Source organism: Leopardus geoffroyi, chromosome C2, assembly GCF_018350155.1.
Source record: "Leopardus geoffroyi isolate Oge1 chromosome C2, O.geoffroyi_Oge1_pat1.0, whole genome shotgun sequence".
In the NCBI taxonomy this organism is placed as follows: domain Eukaryota; kingdom Metazoa; phylum Chordata; class Mammalia; order Carnivora; family Felidae; genus Leopardus; species Leopardus geoffroyi.
Genome location: NC_059333.1, coordinates 121,788,669 through 121,814,570, shown reverse-complemented (window position 1 = coordinate 121,814,570; position 25,902 = coordinate 121,788,669). Strand labels below are relative to the sequence as shown.

Here is a 25,902-nt window from a genome sequence, read left to right as displayed (position 1 = left end):
AGTCATCTACTTCTGCATTTTAAATTCTCTAAATTAGTCTTTTAAAAAGAGAGAAAAAAGAATGTTTGAGCATATCTTTGATTATTTACAATGGTTTAGTCCTATCCTCAGTTTCCTATACTCAGCTCAGCTTTCTCAGGAAGGGGTGTTTAAACATCACAATACCCTATTAATATAAAGGACAACTCAACATATACAATATGTAACTCTGGATCCTACTGCAGTTGTCATCTAGATGAGTGACAGAACCATCCACCCAATCACCCTAACCAAAAACCAGATTCATCCTACGTTCTTCTAATTCCCTTTCTAATGAATCAATCTAATTGTATCAAATCTAATCTACTTCAAGGCCTAACTAGCTTTTGAATTTCACTTCTCTAAGTTCTCACTGCCCTAGGTTCAGGCCCTCATCATCTCTTTAAGAATATCACTAGAACCTTATAAGGGTTCTCCTTTGTGCTGTCTAGAGGCATTCCAATCCCTCCTCCATAAGGCCATTATGGTGATCTTTCTACGTAAACTGGATCACGGCCTATTCAGTTTAAAATCAGTGGTAATGGCAAATAGTAAATACTTACTGAATGCTACGTATGTGCTAGTTACTGTTCTAAGTAATTTCATTTTTTAAAAGAATCTACCAATTCCCATTTGCTACATATATTTTCACACAAAGCCCACTCTATGCTGATTTGCCCTCAGTGTTTGGGGTACTTAGGATACAAATGGCTAGCCATATGTAAATATGTATAATTAGTACAAGGTAGGCAAAAAAAGTAAATAAGAACTGTTAAAAATAGTGCATGAGTTATTTCTGAAAGAAATATGTTGTGTATGGGGTTTTATATTTATGCTAAGAAGTGGATAATGGTTTAAGTAAATAAAATTCTCAACTCCATGTTTATAAACTTTTTAAAAGCCAGGGATGGAGCAGGGTTGTTGTTTTTCATGTAATTCTAGGTCTTTTTTAAAAAGGGAGCAATAAGAGGTGCCTGGGTGGCTCAGTTGGTTAAGCGTCCGACTTTGGCTTAGGTCATGATCTCACAGTTCATGGGTTCAAGCCCTGCATTGGGCTCTGTGCCAACAGCTCAGAACCTGGAGCCTGACACAGATTCTGTATGTGTGTGTGTCTCTCTCTGCCCCTCCCCCACTTGTGCTCTCTCAAAAACAAATAAACATTTAAAAAAAAAATAAAAAGGGAGCAATAAGATAATCATAGCATAGTGTAGGGCGATCACCTGACTAATTTGCCTTCTATTGTCAGACACGGATAATATTTAAAGGAAGAAACTAAACACAGTCCTTAAATAGGAAAAACTAGACTTTCAATAGCTGATGAACATGACCTTGAAACAAATACAAGACCATATATAAGAATTTTATAAGATTAGTTCAGTTAATGAAATAAGATTTAATTATAAAATATAAATAGAAAATAAAATAATTTTATAAGATTTTTTAGGATTTTATAAAAATATATCTTTATATATTTTATAAAAATATAAAGATAAAATAATTTTATACAATCAGTTCATGAACTTGAAGAAAACTGGTTAAATACCAACATTGGTAAACTATTTATTAGCTATGTATTTTGAACAGTTTACTTCATTTACCTCTGACCCATGATACTCCTCTGCCTGAAAAACAGAACTACAAGTGCCTGTCTCACAAGGCTGCTATGAGGAAGGATTAAACTCTTCATGAGTTACCAAAATTTTCATAAGCAATACAAAACTGAAGGATACTACTCAGCCTTGGCTGAAGCAAGAAATTAAACTTGGCCAATAAACACATAAAAAGTCGCTTAACATCAATAATCATTAGGGAAATGCAAACAAAACCCCAATGAGATTAGGATGGCTATTATCAAAACCAAAAAGAAGTGTTGTGAGAATGTGGAGGAACTGGAACCTTTGTACATTGCTGGGGACAATGTAAATGGTGCAGTAGCTATAAAAAATACTACAATGGTTCCTCAAACACTTAAACATAGAATTACCATCTGATCCAGTAATTTCACTTCGTGTTATTACAGCTAAAGAAATTAAAAATAGGGACTCCAACAGATACTTCTGATACCCACCTTCACAGAAACAATATTCACAACAGTCAAAAGGTGAAAACAACCCAAATGTCCATCAACATATGAATAAACAAAACGTAGTACATGCACATAATGGAACATTATTTAGCCGCAACAAAGAATGAAATCCTGATACATGCTCTAACATTAATAAACCTTAAAGACATGGTAAGTAAAATAAGTCAGAGATGAAAGAGTAAATACTATATGATTCCTCCTACATGAAACAGAAATAGTCAAGTTCATAGAGACAGATAGTAAAACTATGGTTACTGGAGCTGGGGGAGGGGGAAGTGGGGAGTTATTGTTTACTGGGTACAGGATTTCAGTATGGGATGGTGAAAAAGTTCTGGAGATGGATAGTGGTGATAGGTGAACAATAGTTTATTATTTATTTACTCAGTGGTTCTTTTGGTTTTAAACTTATTTATGTTTTGTTGTCTTTTATGCTTAAGTGTTGATGGTGTCATGGCTTCATTAGCCAGTATATTTTTGTAAAATAAGATGCCATGGTTTTAGCATTTCATCATTAGTTATGGCTAAAAACCCAAATTCAATATACAAAGGATCATGCCTCTCAGCAAAACATTTACAAATTCTATTGTTCTTCATTCTTTAAATCACTCCCACTTCAAATCTGGTCTACTACTATCGTGGTCACGTTCAGAAAAGGTCTGCCTTTTCTTGAGAAAATAGTTCAGGAATGCTCGTTTCACCATCATAAAATGAGAGTTAAAGACAAAATAGTATAAAGTTTGCTTTCTAATGTAGTTAGTAATTTTATTTTATTTTTTTTTTAAGTGTATTTTTGACAGAGAGAGAGTGTGCCCGCATGCACACGTGTGCGCATGAGTGGGGGAGGGGCAGAGAGAGGGAGACACAGAATCTGAAGCAGGCTCCAGGCTCTGAGCTGTCAGCACAAAGCCCGATGTGGGGCTCGAATTCACGGACCACGAGATCATGACCTGAGCTGAAGTGGGATGCTCAACCGACTGAGCCACCCAGGCGCCCCTGTGGTTAATAATTTTAAATAATAAACTTAAAACTAGGCCTATTTAAAAATTTTACTAAATTGTGAAATGCTATAAAAATAAATGCCAAAAAAGTATACATTTCACATGTATTCTGTGTGATTTTAAGTTACGTTACACAAATTAACCTTAAAGAGTAACTCAAATTAGGTCAAACACCTAAATGTAGGAGCAAAAACTATAAAACTCTTAGAAGAAAACACAGGCCAAGGCTTCGTGATTTTGGCTTTTTCAATTGTTTTTTAAAGATAACACCAAAAGCATAAGCAATACAAGAATCAAAAAACATATATTAAACCCAACCAAAATTAAAAACTTTGTATTTCAAAGGACACCATCAAGTAGGTGAAAAGATAACTGAGATAGAATAAGACATTTTTTTGCAAATCATATATCTGATAAGGATCTTGCCTCTATAATACATATAGAACTCTTACAACTCAATAATTAAAGACCAAAGGATTTAGAAAGACTTTTTCAAAGAAGATATATAAAGGTCCTATAAGCACATGAAAAGATGCTCAACAGCATTAGCCATTAGGGAAATGCAAATCAAAACCATGATGAAATATCATTTCACATCCACAAGGATGGCTCTATAAAAAAGACAAATAATAAGTGTTGGATAGATGTGGAGAAATTGGAAGCTGTTGCTGGTGGGAATGTAAAATGGTACAGCCACTCCAGAAGACAGCCTGTCAGTTACTCAAAAGGCTAAAGAATTACAATATGACCTTGTAATTCCATTCCCAGGTATATATATAAAAAGAAAAATGAAAACTTGTTCACAAATGTTCAAAGCAGCGTCATTCATAATAGCCAAAAAGCAGAAACGACTCAAATATCCAACTTTAATGAACAAATACACAAAATGTGGTATATCCACACCATGGAATAAAAAGGAGTAACATACTAATTAATATATGCCACAACATGGATGAATCTTGAAAATATGCTAAATAAGGGGAGCCTGGGTGGCTCAGTCGGTTAAGCATCTGACTTCAGCTCAGGTCATGATCTTACAATTCGTGGGCTCAAGCCCCATGTCAGGCTCTGTGCTGACAGCTCAGAGCCTGGAGCCTGCTTCAGATTTTGTGCCTCCCTCTCTCTGCCCATTTTCTGCTCATGCTTTCTTTCTCTCTCAAAAATAAATAAACATTAAAAAAAAAAAGAAAATATGCTAAATGAAAGAAGTCAATTACAAGCTTAACCAAGGCAAAGAGTCCTATTTCCTTGATATCAATTCTGTTAAGTTTCAGCCCTGGGGAAGAAATGTCTTTGGTGTAATATCTATGTGTATGGAGATGAAATGGGAGGTACAAAGGGATTTGGAAGATTGGCAAGCTTCAACTTGCTAGGTGCTCCTTGGATAATCTTCATTTCAGTGCCCTCATTACCTCCCTCACTAATTCATTCTCGCTTTTTTAAAATTAAAAAAAATTTTTTTTAATGTTTATTTTTGAAAGAGACAAGTGCGAGTAGGGGAGGGGCAGAGAGAGAGGGAGACACAGAATACAAAGCAGGCTCTGCACTGCCAGCACAGAGCCCGATGTGGGCCAGAACCCAGGAATCGTGAGATCATGACCCAAGCCGAAGTCAGATGATCAACTGACTGAGCCACCCAGGTGCCCTATTCTTGCCTTTTATACTTGTTACCTCTAAGCCTAGAGCCTTTCCATTTCAGTCAGTATAGGGAAGAATGGTTTCCATTTCCAATCCTGACTTCTCCAATGTATATTTTGGGATGTGAATTTCTCTACTACCACTTGTCCTTTATTGTAATCACACTGGCTTTCATCTAATTGGAAAATCTATATCTTTACCACTTTTTATAGCACTTTTAGAGATATACTTCCTTTTGTTATTTTTTACATGAAAATTTCGATAGGATTTTAGGGTTTGGGGTATAAACATGATGTTCAGTCTATCATCTTAAATTGGAAGCTATCTTTTTTTTTTTTTTTTTTTTTAAGTAGGCTTCACGCCCAGTGCAGGGCTCAACACAAGGCTTGAACTCTCAACCCTGAGATCAAGACCTAAGCTGAGATCAAGAGTGCGATGCTTAGGGGTGCTTGGGTGGCTCAGCTGGTTGAACATCCAACTTCAGCTCAGGTCATGATCTCATGGTTCATGGGTTTGAACTCTGCATCAGGCTCTGTGCTAACAGCTCAGAGCCTGGGGCCTGCATCAGATTCTGTGTCTCCCTTTCTGTCTGCCCCTCCCCTGCTTGTGCTCTGTCTCCCTCAAAAATAAATAAACCTTAAAAAAATTAAAAAAAAAAAAAGAGTCTGACATTTAACCAACTGAGCCACCCAGGTGCCCAACTCACTATCTGAATCTTAGAGTTTACTTTACTTAAGTTTTCTCAGAATCGAGCTACTTGGAACACCAGGACCCTCTTTCCAAATAACACCAAAATATGGCTACAGGGTATAAACACTATGATCTCTATTAGTTTATTAATCTAATAAAGAAACCAGTAGGAAGTGTTCTTTACCAAATAAAGCCAAATTGAGAAAAAAAAGGGAAAATAAATAGAAAATAAAACTACTAATATGGTATAGTTTGAAATGCATGTTAACTTTTATAACTTCATTTGAAGTATTCAGATGAATTATACCCAAAGAATATTATCTTTCCAGGTGCTTAACTAGAACCTATAACCACTGTCTTTTTATATTTTCCCAATAATAATTTATTTTTATTTACAAAAGTAATAAAAACTTCATTTCCCACTTAAATGAGCCAACAAGAATACATAAATCAGCAAAATAATTTCATGTGGTAATTTAGTAAAACAATTTAGAAAAAACTCTTTACTTTCCTGGAAGTATGTATCCATTGTGTTGGGTATGGGCGGAAGAGGTGTGAAATGGGAAATAAATATTTATTCCTTATGGATCTTCATTCTCTCCCTCCTTGGGTTATATCATTTAGGCTTGCGACCACTTATGTGCTAATGCTACTACTTATATTCTAATGATACCATCACTTAGATAACTAATAAACTTATTGAACTTCATTATGTCTAAAACGAAATTCTTCCCAAACCTACTCCTAAATACACTAAATGTAAATGGCATCAACATTCACCTAGCCGTTCATGCAAAACAACCAAAGCTATCTTTTATTTCTCCTCTTCCTTCCTTTAATCTATCAATAAATTTTGTTGGTTCTATGTCTATCATTTATCCATTTTTTTTCCCATCTCCACTGCCAGGCCACTGTCCTCTGCAATAGTCTTCTGATTTTCCTGCTTTTGTCCTTGTCTCCTTAGAATCCATTTACCCCTCAGTAGCCAGTGACTTAAATCATGCCATTTCCCTGCTGAAAATCCTCCTTAGAACAGAAACCAAACTCCCTACCAGGACCTACAAAGGTCTTTCATCATGATCTGAACCCTGCCTACCTCTCCACCCTCATGTCATATCACTCTGCTTTTCAAACTATCTCCAGGCCACTGTGCTTCCCCAAATACATCAACCTGGTTCCTCAGTTGGGAGCTTTACATTTGCCACTCCCTCTGCCCAGGATCCCTGTCTTCCCCACCTCACCTAATCTATTTAGCAGGCTGACTCCTTTGCATTCAAATATCACCTCCCTTGTGAGGGTTTCTCCAAGGTAGCCACAATCACTTTTCTTATTTTTTTTTGTATACCACTTACCATAATCTAAAAATAATCTGGGGTGCCTGGGTGGCTCAGTTGGTTAAGCATCTGACTTTGGCTCAGGTTATGATCTCATGGTTGTGAGTCTGACCCCACATTGGGCTCTGTGCTGACAGCTCAGAGCCTGGAGCCTGCTTCAGATTCTGTGTCTCTCTCTTTCTCTCTACACCTGCCCTGCTCACATTCTGTCTCTCTCAAAAATAAACATTAAACAAAATTTTTAATAAAAAAAAAATAATCTTATTTGCTTATTATACTCCCCCCCCCATATAAGCTCTCTAAGGGCAGACTTACCTGTCTTGTTTATTATTCTCTCCAATGCTTAGAACATAAGTTAGTAGATATTAAAAATGTTTGCTAAATGAACAATTTCATAAACATCATTGAAGCTGTACACATATTAACTATACTGATTTTGATTACTATTAGCTTATTACAGTTTACATTAGTTAATTATAAATTATTAGTTTATTATAAATAAGTGGAATTCTAACTTTTCCACCAACAAAAAGATATTGAGATTACATGAGCCTACAGGAAGAATACAACACTAGCGTGCCAAATCTTCATTTAAGACAAGAACAAAGAAAAACACCCACAAGCTGCCATTGCCGCCTGTGGGGCACCCAGGACCTTCTGAATCCCTCAGCAGAGGTCCAAATGGAAAATTAGATCTGGAAGAGATGCATGTAGAAGACACCATCAGATTCGGTCCAGAGGAAGAAAGAGAGAGTGAACAAACATCTTTCAGGATTAAACCCCCAGACAAGAACAGAAAGGGGATTTTCACAGCTTCTTCTACGAGCTCTCTGAAAAGAAGTCCAGTGGATCAGAATACAGGGAAAAAACTAATGAGAAACCCTCAAAGGATCCTTTACCTACCAAATGAGATTTCTTCAGAAACTGACTTGCTCTCACAAATGACCTTGACAAAGGAACAGTTGTGTAAGACATACTTAAAGTTGCACTGTCAAGTGGTAAGATGAGGATAAAAACATTGAACGTATCTCTATATACTGATGTGTAAATCCCTGAAGAAAACAAATACAAATACTTACAGATATAATACTAAATCAACATACAAAACATTGAAGAGATAAAGACTAGTCTATGGTTGAGAGCTGGCTTTTTGAACCTCAACTCTGGGAGAAGGGAAACAAAGATGTTTCACAGCGTTACAGAAGAACACAATGCATTTGGAGGAAAATAAACATTTGTAAGAAAAACAATAGGGGTGCCTGGGTGGCTCAGTCAGTTAAGTGTCTGACTCTTGATTTCAGCTCAGGTCATGATCTCATGGTTCCTGATGAAGCCCTTGTTGGGCTCTGCACAGACAGCATGGAGCCTGCTTGGAATTCTTTCTCTCCTCTCTCTCTGCCCCTCCCCTGCTTGCATTCTCTCTTTCTCCCTCTCTATAAATATAAATAAATAAACATTAAAAAAAATCACATGCAGTAATCTTCGTGACTTGATTGTGGGGGTGGGGGTGGGATTCACTGTAGAAAAGTTACATTAAAAAATAAAAAGAATAAAAATCACTAGAAAAAAAGGTCACTGAATCATATGCAAAAAGGAAAAGTTGAATCAGTGTTTATACCAACAAACTCAATCTGGCACTTTTATATGTGATCTTTAGAGGTCTCTCTTATGAAGGAGTGTAAATAGAATCATGTTTTTTATATTGTTGGCAGTACATAAGGGCCACCAATCATAACTAATGAAAAGTACTATTTTAAGGCCTTATGCATTGCTAAATACATCGTAAGAACTTGTACTGCTGCCCTTTCCAGGGATAAACACAAAGACCAGCAGGAGCTAGAAAGAGGAATTTCCATTAGGAAGAAAAGAATATATTTCCCCATATATTTCTATATGATATAGCAGTTTCTCAGACATGATTTTATCTGTTCAAAACAATTAAGAACCAAGAAGCAAGCAACAAATGCCACAAAGGAACAGAAGTACAGCCAGTCCCAATGCAAGAAAACACACATTTTAAAAAATATGTATCGCCTCAAGGTCCTCACTCAGAGTCTTCTCATTTTTATTTTAGACTGAATGTTAACACATTTGGCTACCTAGTTTCTCAGGGCACAGAAAATCAGAGGTGGCAAACTAGAAAAGAGATAAGACAGAAAACTATTTATTATCCTGAGAGCAAATGACCTAACAAAAGAACAGAGATTAAGACACCACTGGAAAAAGGAGTTAAAAGATCTTAGAATCAAAAATCAAAAATCAAATTTAGAAAGCATAGCTGGGGAAGTTTTATTTAAGACAGTAACAACCTTACAGAATTCCTGCCTCGAAGACAACAGGTCTTATTTTAATATAGTGCCACACTGGGGCACTACAGAGCCCCTGGTGGCTCTTATATAGAGCCACCTGGGTGGCTCAGTTGGTTAAGCATTCAACTCTTGATTTTGGCTCAGGTCATGATCTCAGGGTTAGTGAGATCGAGCCCCACACTGGGCTCTGTGCTTACAGTGCAGAGCCTGCTTGGGATTCTCTCTCTCCCTCTCTCTCTGCCCTTCCCTGCCTTGTGTTCTCTCTCTCTCTCAAAAATAAATAAACTTAAAAAAAAAAAAACCAGCACAACATTAATATGGTACCTCATGTAGTGGCTTGCATGGCATACTGAACTTTAATGACCCTACATGATCGTTTTTATTCCTGGAGTTTCTGACTTGGTAGACATTCATACTGCGTTCAATACTCCACAGGTGATTCTTTTTTTTTTAATTTTTTTTTAACGTTTTATTTATTTTTGAGACAAAGAGAGACAGAGCATAAACGGGGGAGGGGCAGAGAGAGAGGGAGACACAGAATCGGAAGCAGGCTCCAGGCTCTGAGCCATCAGCCCAGAGCCCGACGCGGGGCTCGAACTCACGGACCGCGAGATTGTGACCTGAGCTAAAGTCGGACGCTTAACCGACTGAGCCACCCAGGCGCCCCTCCACAGGTGATTCTGATGCACACTGAGAAACACTGTCCTAATAGTCTAAGGAAATGTTATACTGTACTCGACTTATTAGTTAAGAAAGAAGTGAGAATTTACTACAATCTTTAAATGTGTTCAATAAAACTTCTTTTTAAAAAATCTGGGCATGTTGAGGTAACGTCGAATATTCACTTTGGTAGGACACTTCATCCTCCAAAAGGAGGGAGAGGGCTAAATAATACACTACCAACAGCCAATCTACTAACAGGATGATTTCTTTTGAACCTATGTAAATATAATGAATTTATGTAATGACAAATGAAATACAACACTCACTGAGGTATAAAATAATGGCAGAAACTCAATTAAGTCCTGTGAAGAAAAACATCTCTAATTAAACTAGAATCATCCAGACATCAAACTCCTCTCTACACAGTAGCATCTCTCAAACAAAACACTTAACGCTTATACTCACCTTTCTGAAAAATCAGAATCTATAAATTCTCTAGCTCGTTTTCTATCACTAAAAAGAAAAAAAAAAGATAGCATAAAAAGAACAGGTATTTAAACACAACTTTATTTTATGAATAATTTACTGTAACTTGTCTAGTTTCACAGCAAATATATCCAAACACAAAACCTAACAAACATGAAAGATATGTCCATAAAATAAAAACTATAATTTTATCATAGGAGTAAGAGATCATAACATAATAAAATTTATCATAGGATCAAAAAGACCACAATATAATACTGTAGGCTGAAATGAGCTCGAGGAATATGGGAAGAAATGTTGCAGACTTAGAAAGGCACAGAAAGTATGACTCATTCCAGAACAACAGAGCAATCATTCCACCCCTAATATGAAACACAGCTGGGCTGAAAATACCCAAACCCTGGCCATCTCCAAAGCAGGCCAACACGACTGGCACAGGCGTGGCTTTCATGTTATAATCTCTCAAGGCTGTGCAGAAATCCAAGGTAACTTCTAGGTCCTCGTGTATTAAGGACTGAATAGAGGCCATGGGATTACAGGTGATGGTGTCGTTTCATCTCATTTGATAGTGGAAAAGGATGTATTCATATGAAACTATTCTGTCTCTAATGTGTGTTTATATGTGTATACACATGAACATGTATATGGCTTAAAACACTTTGCCAGGATTATTTAACATCCTGGGAACAAGAAAGCTCTTACACAACCAAAATTTACTGTCTGCTAACTCACAATTGTAAGTCAAACAGAACTATGAGTACAGTATGTCACCATGAAAATAACTTCTAAAATGACAAAATGAAGTTTTGAGTCCTTTATCTTAAGATTTTTTTCTTTTACAGGACGATTAAATGGTAAAATGATAAGGAGCAGAGAAAGGCTGGGTAAGGGTATCTACAGGCAGAGATGAAACATGTAAAAGTTTAATACTAAAAGTGGTAAATGAATAACGCAAGGGATATTGATTTTACTGTCCAGTGTTTTAAAAGGATCAAGAAAAAACTCAATAAAAATTTTAATGTGTTTGGCTTCTTTTCCCTAGTTCCTTTTCTGGTTTTGAAGGAAATAAAAAGTTACAGGAAATTCGGAGGATAGCCAACACTTAATATGTAACTCTTTTCTTATGTTTATTAAAACAATATAGTTCGTGCATCTCCAAAGCAGCTAAATGTGATAATCATAAAAACAGTACTTTTTGAGAGGTGAAAAAGTCAGAAGACACAGGTACAAATTATTGTATTTAAAAATGATTGCTCCATATTGTATTTAAAAATGATTGCTTCATATCTGAGATATAAAGTGAAATAAAACAGGTGATTTTAAAGGCCACACATTAGTTTTTAAGGACTAGACTAACATGAAACAAGAACAGAAGACAAGAGAGTGAGAGGAAAAGATCACAGCTTAAAAAAAGTTTTAAAAATGGTAACTTGCAACAACAGTCTTACCCTGGGACCCAGCCAGTAGCTTCTGCTATGTGTGTCTGAGTAACCATTGCTGGTGCAGGGGTATATGGACTCCCAATCAGAACACTTCCTGAACTGGTTAGTCTCTGTGGTGTGCTTATAATCTATAAAGTTAGGACACAGAAAATAATATTCTTAATTATAAAGAAAAGCATACATGTAGAAAATCATGTTGATTGCTAAGCTACATATAAGGAGGAAATCTCACTGCCTAAAATGTACTTAATATCAATCATCTAAATCATAAACTTTGATTTGCTTATATTCTAGGATCTTAAAGCACAAGTATCTTGAATAGTGATATTGTTTCAGGTTTCAGCAAGTGAACAGCAATTTGGAAGGATTAAGTTGGTAACAATGTTTTAAAAATCAGAAAAGCAAGAAGCTTTCTTTGAAATTACAGAACCTAACTGCAGTTGAACTTGATGTATTCAAACTAGGGCAACAGTAAATTGGATCTTCATGTCCAAATATATACAAAGGCATCATGCAATTTAGCTTGTAATTATTATATTTATTTTAAAAAATTTTTAACATTTGTTCATTTTTGAGACACAGACAGAGTGTGAGTGGGAGAAGGGCAGAGAGAGAGGGAGACAGAATCTGAAGCAGTCTCCAGGCTCTGAGCTGTTAGTACAGAGCACAACGTAGGGCTCCAACTCATGGACTGCAGGATCATGACCTGAACTGAAGTTGGACGCTTAACTGACTGAGCCACCCAGGTGCCCCATGTTTTAAATGTTTTTTATTTTTGAGAGAGAGCATGTATGTGCACATGGGAGAGTGGGGGAGGGGCAGAAAGAGAGGGAGACAGAGGATCTGAAGGGGCTCTGCATTGACAGCAGAGAGCCCCATGTGGGGCCTGAACTCAAAAACCTGGAGATCCTGATCTGAGCTGAAGTTAGAAGCTTAACTGAGCCACCCAGGCTCCCTACAATTTGGATTATTATACAGACGCAATTTTATCTTCTTTTTCAAGAGCGTTTCCTCATGTCATTAAATATTCTTTGAAGACATTTTATTTGTTACTAATTTTTTTTTAATTTGAGAGGGAGCGTGAGGGAGAGCCTGAGTTAGGGAGAGAGAGAGAGAGAGACAGAGAGAGACACACACACAGAGAGAGAGAGAGAGAGAGAGAGAGAGAGAGAGAGAGAGAATTCTAAACAGGCTCCACACTCAGCTTGGAGCCCGAGGCAGGGCTCAATCCCACGACCCGGTGATCACAACCTGAGTCGAAATCAAGAGTCAAACACTCAACTGACAGAGCCACCCAGATGCTCCTCTTCAAACACATTTTAATGGTAAAACATTTGATTTACTGTTCCCTACTGTTAGATACATATGGATACTCAATTATCCAATAATATAAACAATACTGTGATGAACATTTTTGTACAATGATCTTAGCCTTAATTTCTATTTCTTAAGGACAGACTCCAGAAAGGTAACTAATGGAACTAAGGATACAGACATTTAAAAAAAGTTCTTTGATAGTATGTTACCAAAATGCTTCTTAGACTTCACTAGTAAATAGACCATGTTTCTTTCCAAAAATGTTTATAATAATTAATACAAAAAACAATTTAGTATTTTAGTAATATCTTTAAAAGTATTTTTGTCAAAAAATTTAGGGCATGCTCCAGTGAATGGGGATGTTAATGAAACAATATTGGCCCCATGTGAATAACTGTCAAAGAATGAGCTGCTGGGCACAAAGGGATGCTCTTTCTTTTTTTTTCATTCCAACCCAGAGGCACGGGACTGCCCCTACCTGGGCAACCCCAGATCTTTGGATTTTCTAAGGGAAGAGATTCTATTTTTGTATACTTTTGAAAATTTCCATAATAGTAAGGTTCTGTTTAAGTCCCAATTAAGAGAGAAAAGCATCTATGTGAGCAACACATAATTTTTAAATGACAGATCTTAAAAGAAATAATTCTACTTCTACTGCCTTATGTAGGTCAAAATATTAATTAATTTTTGTCTCCCTGATCAAATGACACCTGTTTCTGCAAGCTGGGTCTAAGTCTAGTCATTAAGTTAGTTGCTAATGTGCTCCATAAAGAACAAAGAGAAGGATCCATCTCCATTTCAAGTTCAGTTCAGACTTGGTTTTTAAATGTTTATTTATTTTCGAGATAGAGTACACGCAGGTGCATAAGCAGTGGAGAGGCAAAGTGAGAGGGAGAGAGAGAATCACAAGAAGGCTCTGCGCTGTTAGCACAGAGCCGACCTGGGGCTCAGGCCCATCAACCACAAAATCATGAGCTGAGCAGAAATCAAGAGTGTGGGGTTTAACCAACTGAGCCACCCAGAGGCCTGCAGACTTGGTTTTTAAAGTCTCGTCAGGGTGCCTGGGTGGCTCAGTCGGTTGAGGGTCTGACTCTGGCTCAGGTCATGATCTCACAGTTTGTGGACTGGAGCCCTATATCAGGCTCTCTGTGGTCAGTGTGGAGCCTGCTTTGGATCCTCTCTCTCTCTCTGCCCCTGTCCTCCCTCGTTTGCTCACACATGCACGCGCTCTCTCTCCCTCAAAAACATTAAAAAAAAGAACTTATTAAAAAAAATAAAGTCTTGCCAACATTTATTCATTTGCTAAATATTTAAGAACTTTAGTTACCTCTCTTTGTGTGTATTTTGCGAATTTGGGGCTAGGGAGATATTCCTATATACAAATGTCTAGGAAATAATTTTAGTAAGTTAATTCTATAGATAAGAAAATAAAAACAAAAGACAAGAAACACTGATAGGTATCCGGGGAATTCTGATTCTCTACTATATTCCAAGGACTATTAAATGAGGAATTCAGAAGTTTACCTCATGAAAACATATGAATACTGGACAATGTGTTTGTACCTCCTACCCCCTCTACACATTCCACCTGACCTCCGCACCAGGGTAGAGTGAATGTTTGCAGAGCCTCATACACTGCTAGGAGATATTCACAGAAAAGGCACAGCAAATACTTAATGAACTGAAACCGAAGACTTAGCTCTTAAAATGAAAATAAAGGAGCTTCTTTATTCACTGGTATGCCAAAGGTCTACATAAAATCCAGTAAGGAAATACTCTACAATATAAAGGATATCATTCTCAGCAATCACTACATCACACATTCAAATGTCCTATATCATGCCGACCTCGAGTGTGAAGCTTAAGAAGGAAAATTTGAGTATTTGATGAGTCTTTGTCTACTCTATTTCTAGAACAGGAGACAAAACAAATCTAAGCATTCCGATTTACCCTTGAAATAGACTGCATAATTTGTGCAGTATTACTTTTTTTATTTCAGAGAACGTGTAAGTGGGGGGAGGGGGCAGGGGGGGGGGAGAGAGAGAGAAAGAGCATCTTTTTTTTTTAATGTTTATTTATTTTTGAGAGAGACAGAGAGACAGAGCTCAAGCATGGGAGGGGCAGAGAGAGAGGGAATCCGAAGCAGGCTCCAGGCTCTGAGCTGTCAACACAGAACCCAACGTGGGGCTTGAACTCACGAACTGCAAGATCATGACCTGAGCCAAAGTCAGACGCTTAACCAATTGAGCCACCCAGGAGGTTAGACTTTTAAGAAGACTCTACGCTCAGCATGGAACCTGATGTGGGGCTTGATCCCACAACTCTGGGATCATGACCTGAGCTGAAATCAAGAGTTGGATGTTCAACTGACTGAGCCACCCAGGGGCCCCTGTGCAATATTATTACTAAATTCTTTTTCTATATCTGTTATCGGTAGCCTACAGGCTCAGTTTACCCGATTTAAAGGGCTTTGTAGAAAAGTAAAGATGAAGAGAGGATGAAGGAAAATAGGACATAGAAAAAAACTAGTTATCATTACTGAGAAGGGCTTTGTAAATGAATTGCTATGTTCTGGCTTATTCTTTTCTTCCTCAATGTTAAACTGTCAGCTGATACTCTTTGCTGATCTGAGAGTGATTAACAATACTCTATTCCTTTCTCTCAGCACAGTGCCTGGTGTGTCCTTAATATTAGAAATCCTTAGTAAACATTTCCTGAATGAACAAATTGGAGGAATGATGGACTTGAACTAAAATGACAATTTAGAAGTTCGTGTGAAATGCAATGAGTTCCTAAATTAGAACAATGACAGTGAAACTTAAGAAACAAAATCAAAGAAAAGTCAACAGAACTTGATCAACCACTGAACCCAGGAAAATTACATAGGTGATGGTCCAGATATGCTTTATTAAAACTGAACCATAATTGTGAAATCCCAAGTTGAAATTAGAGGTAATTACTTCCTATATTCTGTTGATCTAATAAGGAAAATGAACACTTATTTTAAATTTAAGTGCCCACCTCTCCCCATGCCCAAAGACATCCTTAATTTAAGTGTAATTATGTGTTTTTTTTGACAATAGATTACAGATGGGTTATGAAAATCATACAGCAACTGAACCTCATTCTGAAGATTTTCTGCCTTTAATCAATATATCTTACGTACTACTGCCATCTACAGTAAGAGCCAAGAGACTGTAGTAGCCTTGTACTGTAGCTACACTGGTGGGGAACAGCATAAAGTATGGACTTGTCCAATCACTACATTGTACACCTGAAATTAATGTAATATTGTGTGTCAATGATACTTCAATTTAAAAAAAAGAAAGAAAAACTAAGGGAATATCTGTATTCTGAAGGGAAAAAATCTATATAATTATAAAGGATTATAAAAAGGATTTCATTATTTCACAAAACTTTAGTTTTCACTATAAGAAACATGTACTTAAAAAATTTTTTTTTTTAATGTTTATTTATTTTTGAGAGAGAGACAGAGCACAAGTGGGGGAGGGGCGAGAGAGAAGAAGACACAGAATCTGAAACAGGCTCCACGCTCTGAGCGGTCAGCACAGAGCCTGACGCGGGGCTCGAACCCACGAACTGTGAGATCATGACCTGAGCCAAAGTCGTAGGCTTAACTGACTGAGCCACCCAGGCTCCCCAAGAAACATGTACTTTTTAACCATGTTAAAATACAGTTATGAGATTATCATACATACGCTGTATGTGCATGTGTGTGTGTGTGTGTGTGTGTGTGTGTGTGTGTATATACACATATATAAAACAGGATACCTTTAAGTAGAGGGCAAGTATCCCAAACTAACACAGTTATTGCTAAACTAGTTTCTATTAACACAGAAAACTACTCTCTTCTTGGGGCTATTTGAAATTTCTATCTACCATTAAGACTTGGCTTGCAAGGAGACATGTGAAATTTAAAGGGCAAGTGGAGAAAGACAACTGTAAGAAGCAAATGGGTGAGGTTTTAGTCAAGAATTTTTCAACTTAAAAAAATGCTTTTTTAATCACAGATGAGAGATTGAGGGTGAAGGGACAATATTCGGAAGAGACAAGCAACAGAAGAGAGAAATGGCACTAAGTGGGATTCTACAACAATTAGGAGGTCAAAAAGAAAGCTCTCATTCCTGTCTAAGAACTAAGAACTGTAAAAAGCACCTCAGAATTAAGGAGACAAATTAAGGCCTGGCTTAAAGAGCCCCAATCTCCTTCCCTTCTTCTGACCTTTGTTTTGCTGACTCTCAGGTTTGTAGTAATGGAGTAAGACCACCTATCATCGTCAAAACTGAAGTATAAAATTACTTCCATACACATTAGTTCAAATGGACAATGGAAAGAAAAACTGTCGCCAAAAGAGGAATTCAAATTTGAGCCGTAGCAGTATCACTAAAATACTGACAGGAAACAGTTTCTCAAAACAGAGGAGTAGTGTAAGGATGAAACTCGTAAGAGTTTGGGCATGTTTATTTAATTTTCGTGTTTATATAAAAGCCTTTCAAAACACAGACTTTAAAGTCAGGTGCCTTATCTCATTTGCACCCACTGCAGGGGCTGGTGAGAAGCAAAAGCTCAGTAATGTCTGAAACATACCCTGAACTACCTTCAAATGGGGACACTTACCTGAGCTTAAGTCTCCATGTGGTTTGGAGCTAGATTACATTCTTCACATACTTAGAGTAAATTGTGTAAGATCTTTGGCTTGAATTTTTTAGATAATTAACAGTCCTCAAGTGATCAAGAAAAATGTCATTTCTAGAATGTCTTAAAATCTCAAAGATTTGCTGAAGTCACTAAGTATGTTAAAATATATTTTTGCCTGAATAATGTTGCACTCAACAGAGTCCACAATAGTGAGTATTATGAGCAAAATGTATCCTTATTGCTCTATAGATGAGAACATATGCAAGCGCTGACAATGAAGGTTTACTATTCAAGTGTTTACATACTTTTGCTAAAGGTGGGTGAGACCATTACAGTAAATAGTTTTTAGAGAAATTGCATGCAACTTTGTTTATAAATAAAGCTTTCTAAAAGTGCTGTATAGTTCAAGCTCTAGCATAATTAAATAATTAATGGAATACCTTCAGAGAAACAGTTAAATATTTTTCATTTTTCATTCATTATTTCTACTGCCAAAGATTAATGGCTCTCAATATAGATGAACTGCTGGGTCATATTCAATTTATAGGAGAGTACGCAGTTTAGGGCAATAGAAGTTATTTTATAAGAAAAAAGAGAACATAAAACATAACAGATTTGAACCAATTTAATCAAACAATTTAAAAACAAGAGAATCCTCACACAGGGAGCAAAAAAACCTTGATATTACACATCCAGAAATCACATATTCAAATACATGAAAATTAAACACTGAAAAGCACAGTGGCTTTCTTTTTCTCAAGATTTAACCAGTTATATTCAGATGAAAACAAAATTTTTTTCAAAAAGTAACTGAGTTAAGAAATGAACGGGAATTTTTTACCTACAGCTTTAAATTTTAAACCTTAATTTTAAATTAGTCTTGCCCACGCAAAATTTCCAATTCTAAGATTTGATGATTTTCTTACCATTTGGGGTCCAACATTCACATTTATTGGTCCTAAGGTTTTTGGTAAAATCTTTGTTGGTGAGTTGGTGCTGGAAACTGGAAACGCAACAAATGAAATGTTACCTGAAATGATACCAAATATGAGGTTAATGTCTGCAATATCAAGGCCACCTTCTATCTACACATTCATGCTCCTAACCCCAGTTTTGCCTTAGTAATTATAATTATCTTAATAATTTAAGTTATATATAAGAAGCCTTACTGAAAAGCCATAATAGTGATTGCTTTCTTGTAGTGAATACAATTACTTCTGCTGAATAGGAAAACTATAAAATAAATAGTTCAGTCTGCCTGACAGACTTTTAGTGGGTTTTTTGAGGAAAAAACATAATGCAATACATAATGCAAATCACAGTTTGTATCACAGTTGAGAAATCCAGTTAGGTCTTTATTAGATATCATAGAATAAAAAGAAGTATGAAGTAGAATATGAAGTAAAATATCCATTAGCATTTATTTATATTTATAGTATAATAGAAAATAGTTATACTAAAAATTAACATGTTTTCAAAATGAGACGGTAGTTTTTTGAGGTTTTATACTAGAGAAAAAAAAATACGATGCTACCTAGTTAGTGATATCGGAAACTATGGGATGTGTACAGTGTTTTCAAGTGATTTCAACACTTTAAATAAAAAAAAAAATTTTTAATGTATGTTTATTTTTGAGAAAGAGAGACGGAGCATGAGCAGGGTTGGGCCAGAGACAGAAGGAGACACAGAATCCAAAGCAGGCTCCAGGCTCTGAGCTATCAGCACAGAGCCCAAAGCGGGACTCAAACTCACAGATGGAGAGATCATGATTGGAGCCGAAGTCAGATGCTTAACAGACTGAGCCACCCAGGCGCCCCTCTTTGAATTTCAAATTAAGGCAGCCAAGTGCTACTCCTGAGATGAAAAACTAACCTATAATTTTCTGAACTGTATCAATTATTAACTGCTCTGGACAAACTTCAGTTTATCAATGTTTTTCTTAGTAACCTAATATAACAAAAGAGATCACCCAAGAAAGTATCTGAAAGAGGTTCAATATTGAAACTCTGGGGGGAAAAAAATGACAATTAAGGAAACCAGGCCATCAGGCTATATTATAGCTTCTCTTCCTGGACCTGTGAACCTATCTGCACCCTCACATATTTTTACTTCTTTCTGAGTGGAAATTCTCAAATTACTTTAGTGTCTCTGCATGTCCTGTCTTCTCAGGGGTCTCACTCATCAATTATTTACTCTGTCTCCTGAGTTTTCGACTGCACCATTGGCTTCTCCCCTTCAGTTTCTTTCTCTGTCCATTTATCCTCTATCATTTTCCCTCAATACCCACATTTAAAAATAAAATTCCTTATCTTTTTCACGCCCACTCAGCAAGGTCTAATACACAAACCTGCTTCGCCTTCATGTCCTCAGTCTTGGTATATGACTGAGTCTTGGTAATACGATCAAAATCATCCCAGTGACCCAATCCAGAAATAATCAACCCCACCTCATTCAACTGACCACTGTATCCTACTTGTTATCTTCTTACTCTGGTTCCTTTATGCTGCTAGCACTTGTTTAATTTGCAACTTTATTAAATCTGATTCGAATTACATATACCCTCTAACTCAGTGATTCACCATGGTGCCTGTGTAATGGAATTATCTGGGACTCAATAAAAAATACCAAGGCCTCAGTCCCACCCCCAGAGCTGCTGATAAAACTGACTGGGAGTGAACCTGGGCATCAGACTGTTGAAAGTTCTCCAGATGGCTTCAGCATTGCAGCTAGGGCTGAGCACTACCACTCCACCTAGAAATGCTACTTCAAACAGCTTTCCTAGCCCCTCCACACATCTGTAACAAACCCGTCTTTGAACTGGGGAAACTGCTCTGGACACTCCCCTACTTTAGGCCTTTAAAGATTCCAAACATGTCCAATGCCTCTCAGACTCCTCAACATGGCACAACAGCTCTTATCTGGAGATCTCACCCCTGCCTCCCTTCGCAGCTTCATCTTTGGCTACTTCCTCCACTCTAATCAGGTTAAATATTTTGCAGTTCCAGAAAGGCTCCAGTTCAACCACTCCAGCTTTGGCACACTCCTTTCCTTCTGCTTGAAGTCTCTCTCTGCTGGGACAACTTCTACCTCCCAGCACTTCAAAATGGCATGCCATACTATTTCCTAAGTCATTATTGTGTGCCAGAGTCTGCTCCAGAGGCTTCCTATACATATATATGTGTGTGTGTGTATATATATATATGTATATATATATATGTTATATACATATATACGTTTATAATATATTATATACATATATTATATATGTATATAAGTATACATATATTATATACGTATATATGTATATATATATATTATATACATATATATATCATTAACACTTAGGACAACAGTGTAAAATGTATTATTAGAGACTCCGTTTTACACATGAAGTAATGGAGACAGAGTGAGGACAAATAATTTCTGCAAGGTGGCTATAGCTCCACCTCCCAAGCCTCTGCTCTGTGTGTCACCTCCTCCTTAAAAGCTGTCCCTAGCCTCTGTTGTCTAGTTCCTGGATGCCCTTCTGACTTTTCACAAAACTTATGATAGTTGCTTGTTCTAGCTACCATTTACATAGTTCTAAGTGGGCTATGTCTCTAAGCTTTGTAATCCTAGCACCTGGTTTAGTCCCTGGCACAAAACAGATGCACAAAGCTATATAACCACTTGGTTAGCATAGACTGGAGCTATCTATCACCTTTTCTAATCTGGATACCATATTTCCTATAATATAGCCTAAGCTGCATTTTTTTGTGACTTTTTAATAGGTGCCATTACTTATACTGGGTTTGAAATGTTAAAATGCTAGGTCCTTTGTTTATTATTTTGAACTGGTATATCAAATAAAGTTTCCTTGCTCTGTAACCATGAAACTGATTTTTGTTTTTTATATAACATGCATATCTTACCAATTGCTAAAGATTAAGGTTATATCAAACATCCTAAATATAGTTGTTCACCACTTTAGAATTCGCCCTAACTGGATAATAATAACCTATGATTCTACGGGGAGGAACAGCTATGGAATTGATAGACCTGTGCCATAAACTCAGTCCCAGGTAGGACAGGCATATGAGGAAGAGCACAACACTGAAAAGTCTGATTCTCAGATTTGTTATTATTATTTTTTTTTCAACGTTTATTTATTTATTTTTTTTTGGAACAGAGAGAGACAGAGCATAAACGGGGGAGGGGCAGAGAGAGAGGGAGACACAGAATCGGAAGCAGGCTCCAGGCTCTGAGCCATCAGCCCAGAGCCTGACGCGGGGCTCGAACTCACGGACCGTGAGATCGTGACCTGGCTGAAGTCGGACACTTAACTGACTGCGCCACCCAGGCGCCCCTATTATTATTATTTTTTAATGTTTACTTATTTTTGAGAGAGAGAGAGAAAGAGTGAGGGAGGGAGGGAGGGAGGGGCAGAGAGAGAGGCAAACAACAGAATTCAGAATTTAAAGCAGGCTCCAGGCTCTGAGCTGTCAGCAGAGAGCCTGACATGGGGCTCAAACTCACAAAGTGAGATGATGAACTGAACCGATGTCAGACGCTTAACCAACTAAGCCACCCAGGTGCCTCTCACATTTATTTTTTTAATTAAAGTATGGCTGACACACAATATTACATAGTTTTAGGTGTACAACATAATGATTTGACAATTACATATATTACAAAATGCTTACCATGATGGGTGTAGTTACCATCTGTCACCATACAACATTACTACAATACTATTGACTACATTCCCCACTTTACAACCCTGTGGACTTACTTATTTTATAACTGGAAGTTTGTACTTCTTTTGTTTTTTTAATGTTTATTCATTTTTGAAAGACAGAAAAAGTGTGAGCAGGGGTAGGGCAGAGAAAGAGGGAGACACAGAATCCGAAGCAGGCTCTAGACTCTGAGCTGTCATAACAGAGCCTGACGCAGGGCCCGAACCCACAAAGTGCGAGATCATGACCTGAGCCAAAGTTGGACGCTTCACTGACTGAGCCACCCAGGTGTCCCTGGAAGTTTGCACCTCTTAATCCTTTTCACCTGCTTCATCTATCCCCCACCCTGTTCCCCTCTGGCAACTATCAGTTTTGTTCTCTGTATTTATGAGTCTGTTTCTGCTTTTGTTTGTTCGTTTATTTTTTAGATTCCACATGTAAGTTAAATCATGTGGTATTTGTCTTCTCAGATGATTTTAAAAATTGACCTCAGTGCTGTTGAATGTTTAAAATGAGACCATCACTGACATACTGGTAGAAACAAAAGTCAAAAACTTGCAAAAAACAGTGGAACAAGAAACACAAAAAGACAATTAAGGTTAGGGAACAGATTGACTCCAATTTTAAACCTAACACTAAAGAAGAATTAAGAGTATAAAACTTTGGTCAAAACAAAATGAAAAACATCACTAAAGCCAGATCTGTTATGTCAGTTAATACCAAAAGAATTTAGAGGGAACTTCATAAATTTGACAAATTGATTCTAAAGTGCATCTGGAAGAATAAAGACAAAGAGAACAGCCAAGAAAATTAAAAAAAGGAATAACAGGGAAGAGGGGAACTTTAGCCTACCAGATTTCAAAATTATTACACAGTTGAAGTGATTGAAATGTGCTATTGCTAAGAAGCAGATAGAAAAACCTTGACAAAACAGAAATTAAAGTCCAGAAATTATTGCATGTATACATGAAAATTTTATATATGGCAAAGGTAGCATTTTCAAATCAGTGGGGAAAGGGTGGATTACTTAAAAAATGTTTTTGCTTGCACATCCGAAAACTAATGTAACATTGTATGCCAACTATACTTCAATTTAAAACAAAATAAAGACACACACCTGAAAGAAATGTTTCTGAGACAAGAAGTGTCCACCTGGATAAAAGAAACCTTAGATTTCAATTTCTTGTACAAAAATCAATTCCAGAAAGACCAAATACTTAAACATAAAAATTAAAGCCACAAAAGTATTTAAAGAAATATAATAATAGTTTTTTATAATTTGGGAATGAAGAAGGTCCTTCTGATCATGTTACAGAATTTAGAAATCTGTAAGTTTATGTACTTTTGAGAGAGAGAGAGAGAGAGAGAGACAGAGCATGAGCAGGGGAGGGGCAGATAGAGACGGACACACACAGAATCCGAAGCCGGCTCCAGGCTCTGAGCTGTTAGCACAGAGCCCAAAGCGGGGCTCAAACTCACAAACTGTGAGATCATGACCTAAGCTGAAATCAAGACACTTAAGTGACTGAGCCACTTAGGCGCCCTAGAATTTAGAAATCTTAACTGAAAACAGACTGACAGACGTGACTACCTAAAAATAAATATTTTTCTAAATAGCAAAAGACCTAATATACTTAAAAGACAAGTCTCAGACTTGGTAAACAAATTTGCAACACATAGGTCATCCTTAAAAACTATCCTTAAAAACTTTTATTTACTTAACTTCCCACTTATATGTCAACAACAATAAAAGAGTACCTCAATACAAAAATAAGCTGAGTACATGAAGAAACCCAAATTATCTAGGATATGAAAAGATTCTTGATTTTAATGAAAAATTTAACACTTTTTGGAAAAAGAAACCTTTTCAGGGTGCCTGGGTGGCTCAGTTGGTAAGCGTCCAACTTTGGCTCAGGTCATGATCTCGTGGTTTGAGTTCGAGCCCCGCGTCAGGTTCTGTGCTGACAGCTCAGAACCTGGAGCCTGCTTCGGATTCTGTGTCTCCCTCTCTCTCTGCTCCTCCCTGACTCACACTCTGTCTCTCTCTCACAAATAAATAAACATTAACAAAAAAAAGAAACCTTTCACCTACCAGATTGATAAAGATGAGTAAGTTTGATAATGCCCTGAGTTGGTAAAAATGTGGCAAAATGGGTGCATTTAAAAAATATTTACTTGGCACCTACTATATGTTAAGTACTTATGCCAAGCATTACGGATATTCAGTGCAAATGACACCATCCCCTGTGCTCAAGGGGCTAACACCCTAGTGGTGGAGGGGGTTTTAAAGAGTCTTTCTGGAGGACAGTAATTAGAGAGGAATAATGGGTCTGTGAATTAGAGTACAAAATTTTAAATAAGCACTTTAAAAACAATTATATACATTTTAAATCTTCTTTCCACTTCAACAAATGTCCTTTCAACTGCCCTCCATTGCGTAAGTGGCAAGCTGACCCTTGGCCTCTTCATCCACATCACAATTAATAATGGGAACATCCTGTGACCAGCAATTCCTCTGCTGGGTATATATCCTAATAAACTAAGCCGATAAAAACAATTATACATGTCCTAGGATTGCAGCATTATAGATACAGGCAAAAACCTAAAAACAATTTAAATGTATAAACATCTTTTGGTACATGTATATGATGGAATATTATACAGTCCCTAAAACAAAATTACAAATATATGTTTGCCATGGAAAACGTTCTCATTAAAAGAGATTATGATTAGTAGGATTCCATTTACCTAACTACATATACACATACGTTTATATAAGCATATAAGGTATGGCAAGGTAAACAACAAATGTGAGAGAGGTTATGGTGAAGAGAAAGGTTTTACTTGGTTTACACTTTTTTATTACTTGAAAAAACATTTTATGAACATGCATGTACTTGTTTTATAATTTAAAAAGCCACTGCCATTCTGGAGGGAAAAGATAGAGGGGAGGGAGGAAGGGAAAGCATGTGAGAATCAGTCACAGATGTTGAAACAACATAAAGATCTAGAAATGAGGTATCTGTGTTTTATAATTAGTTAAAATGAAATCTGCTTTGGAAGTAGTTAAAGGCGCCCCACTGAGATTTCAGTAATTGTAATATTCAGAAATAAAAGCCATGTATTTAGACGTTGTTCACTTTCATCAAATCAATTAGGTTCAGCAGCAGAAAGAAAATGTTTAAAATTCTGACTCAAGGGGTGCCTGAGTGGCTGAGTCGGTTAAGTGTCCGACTTCGGTTCAGGTCATGATCTCACAGTCCGTGAGTTCGAGCCCCTCATCAGGCTCTGTGCTGACAGCTCAGAGGCTGCAGCCTCCTTCAGATTCTGTCTCTGTCTCTCTCTGCCCCTCCCCCACTCACACTCTGTCTCTGTCTCTCTCTCTCCAAATATAAATAAACATTAAACAAATTTTTCTTGAAGATTAAAAAATTGTGTGACTCAAAAGGATGTATTTAAATAGGTTATAAACATCCAATATCCCCAAATTTCAGTCAGGTCAAGAGAAGTAAACCAAAGCAAGCCTAAAGAATTTTTCCTAAGTACC

At 37.0% G+C, this 25,902-nt stretch overlaps 1 protein-coding gene across 7 annotated transcripts in view; it reads right to left on the bottom strand.

The window, feature by feature from the left end:
• The window catches only part of TFDP2 (transcription factor Dp-2), a 177,715-nt gene that overhangs the window by 36,069 nt on the left and 115,744 nt on the right, over positions 1-25,902 (bottom strand). For 5 of the 7 annotated variants that reach the window (XM_045503433.1, XM_045503432.1, XM_045503435.1 and 2 more), the window contains 3 exons: positions 18,567-18,670; positions 11,671-11,792; positions 10,202-10,249 (listed from right to left, as the gene is read on the bottom strand). In XM_045503433.1, the coding sequence (XP_045359389.1) occupies positions 10,202-10,249; positions 11,671-11,792; positions 18,567-18,670 (274 nt within the window). Of the gene's footprint in view, positions 1-10,201; positions 10,250-11,670; positions 11,793-18,566; positions 18,671-23,472; positions 23,501-25,902 lie in introns of those variants that run through there. The other 2 variants (XM_045503436.1, XM_045503434.1) reach the window with 2 other exon arrangements.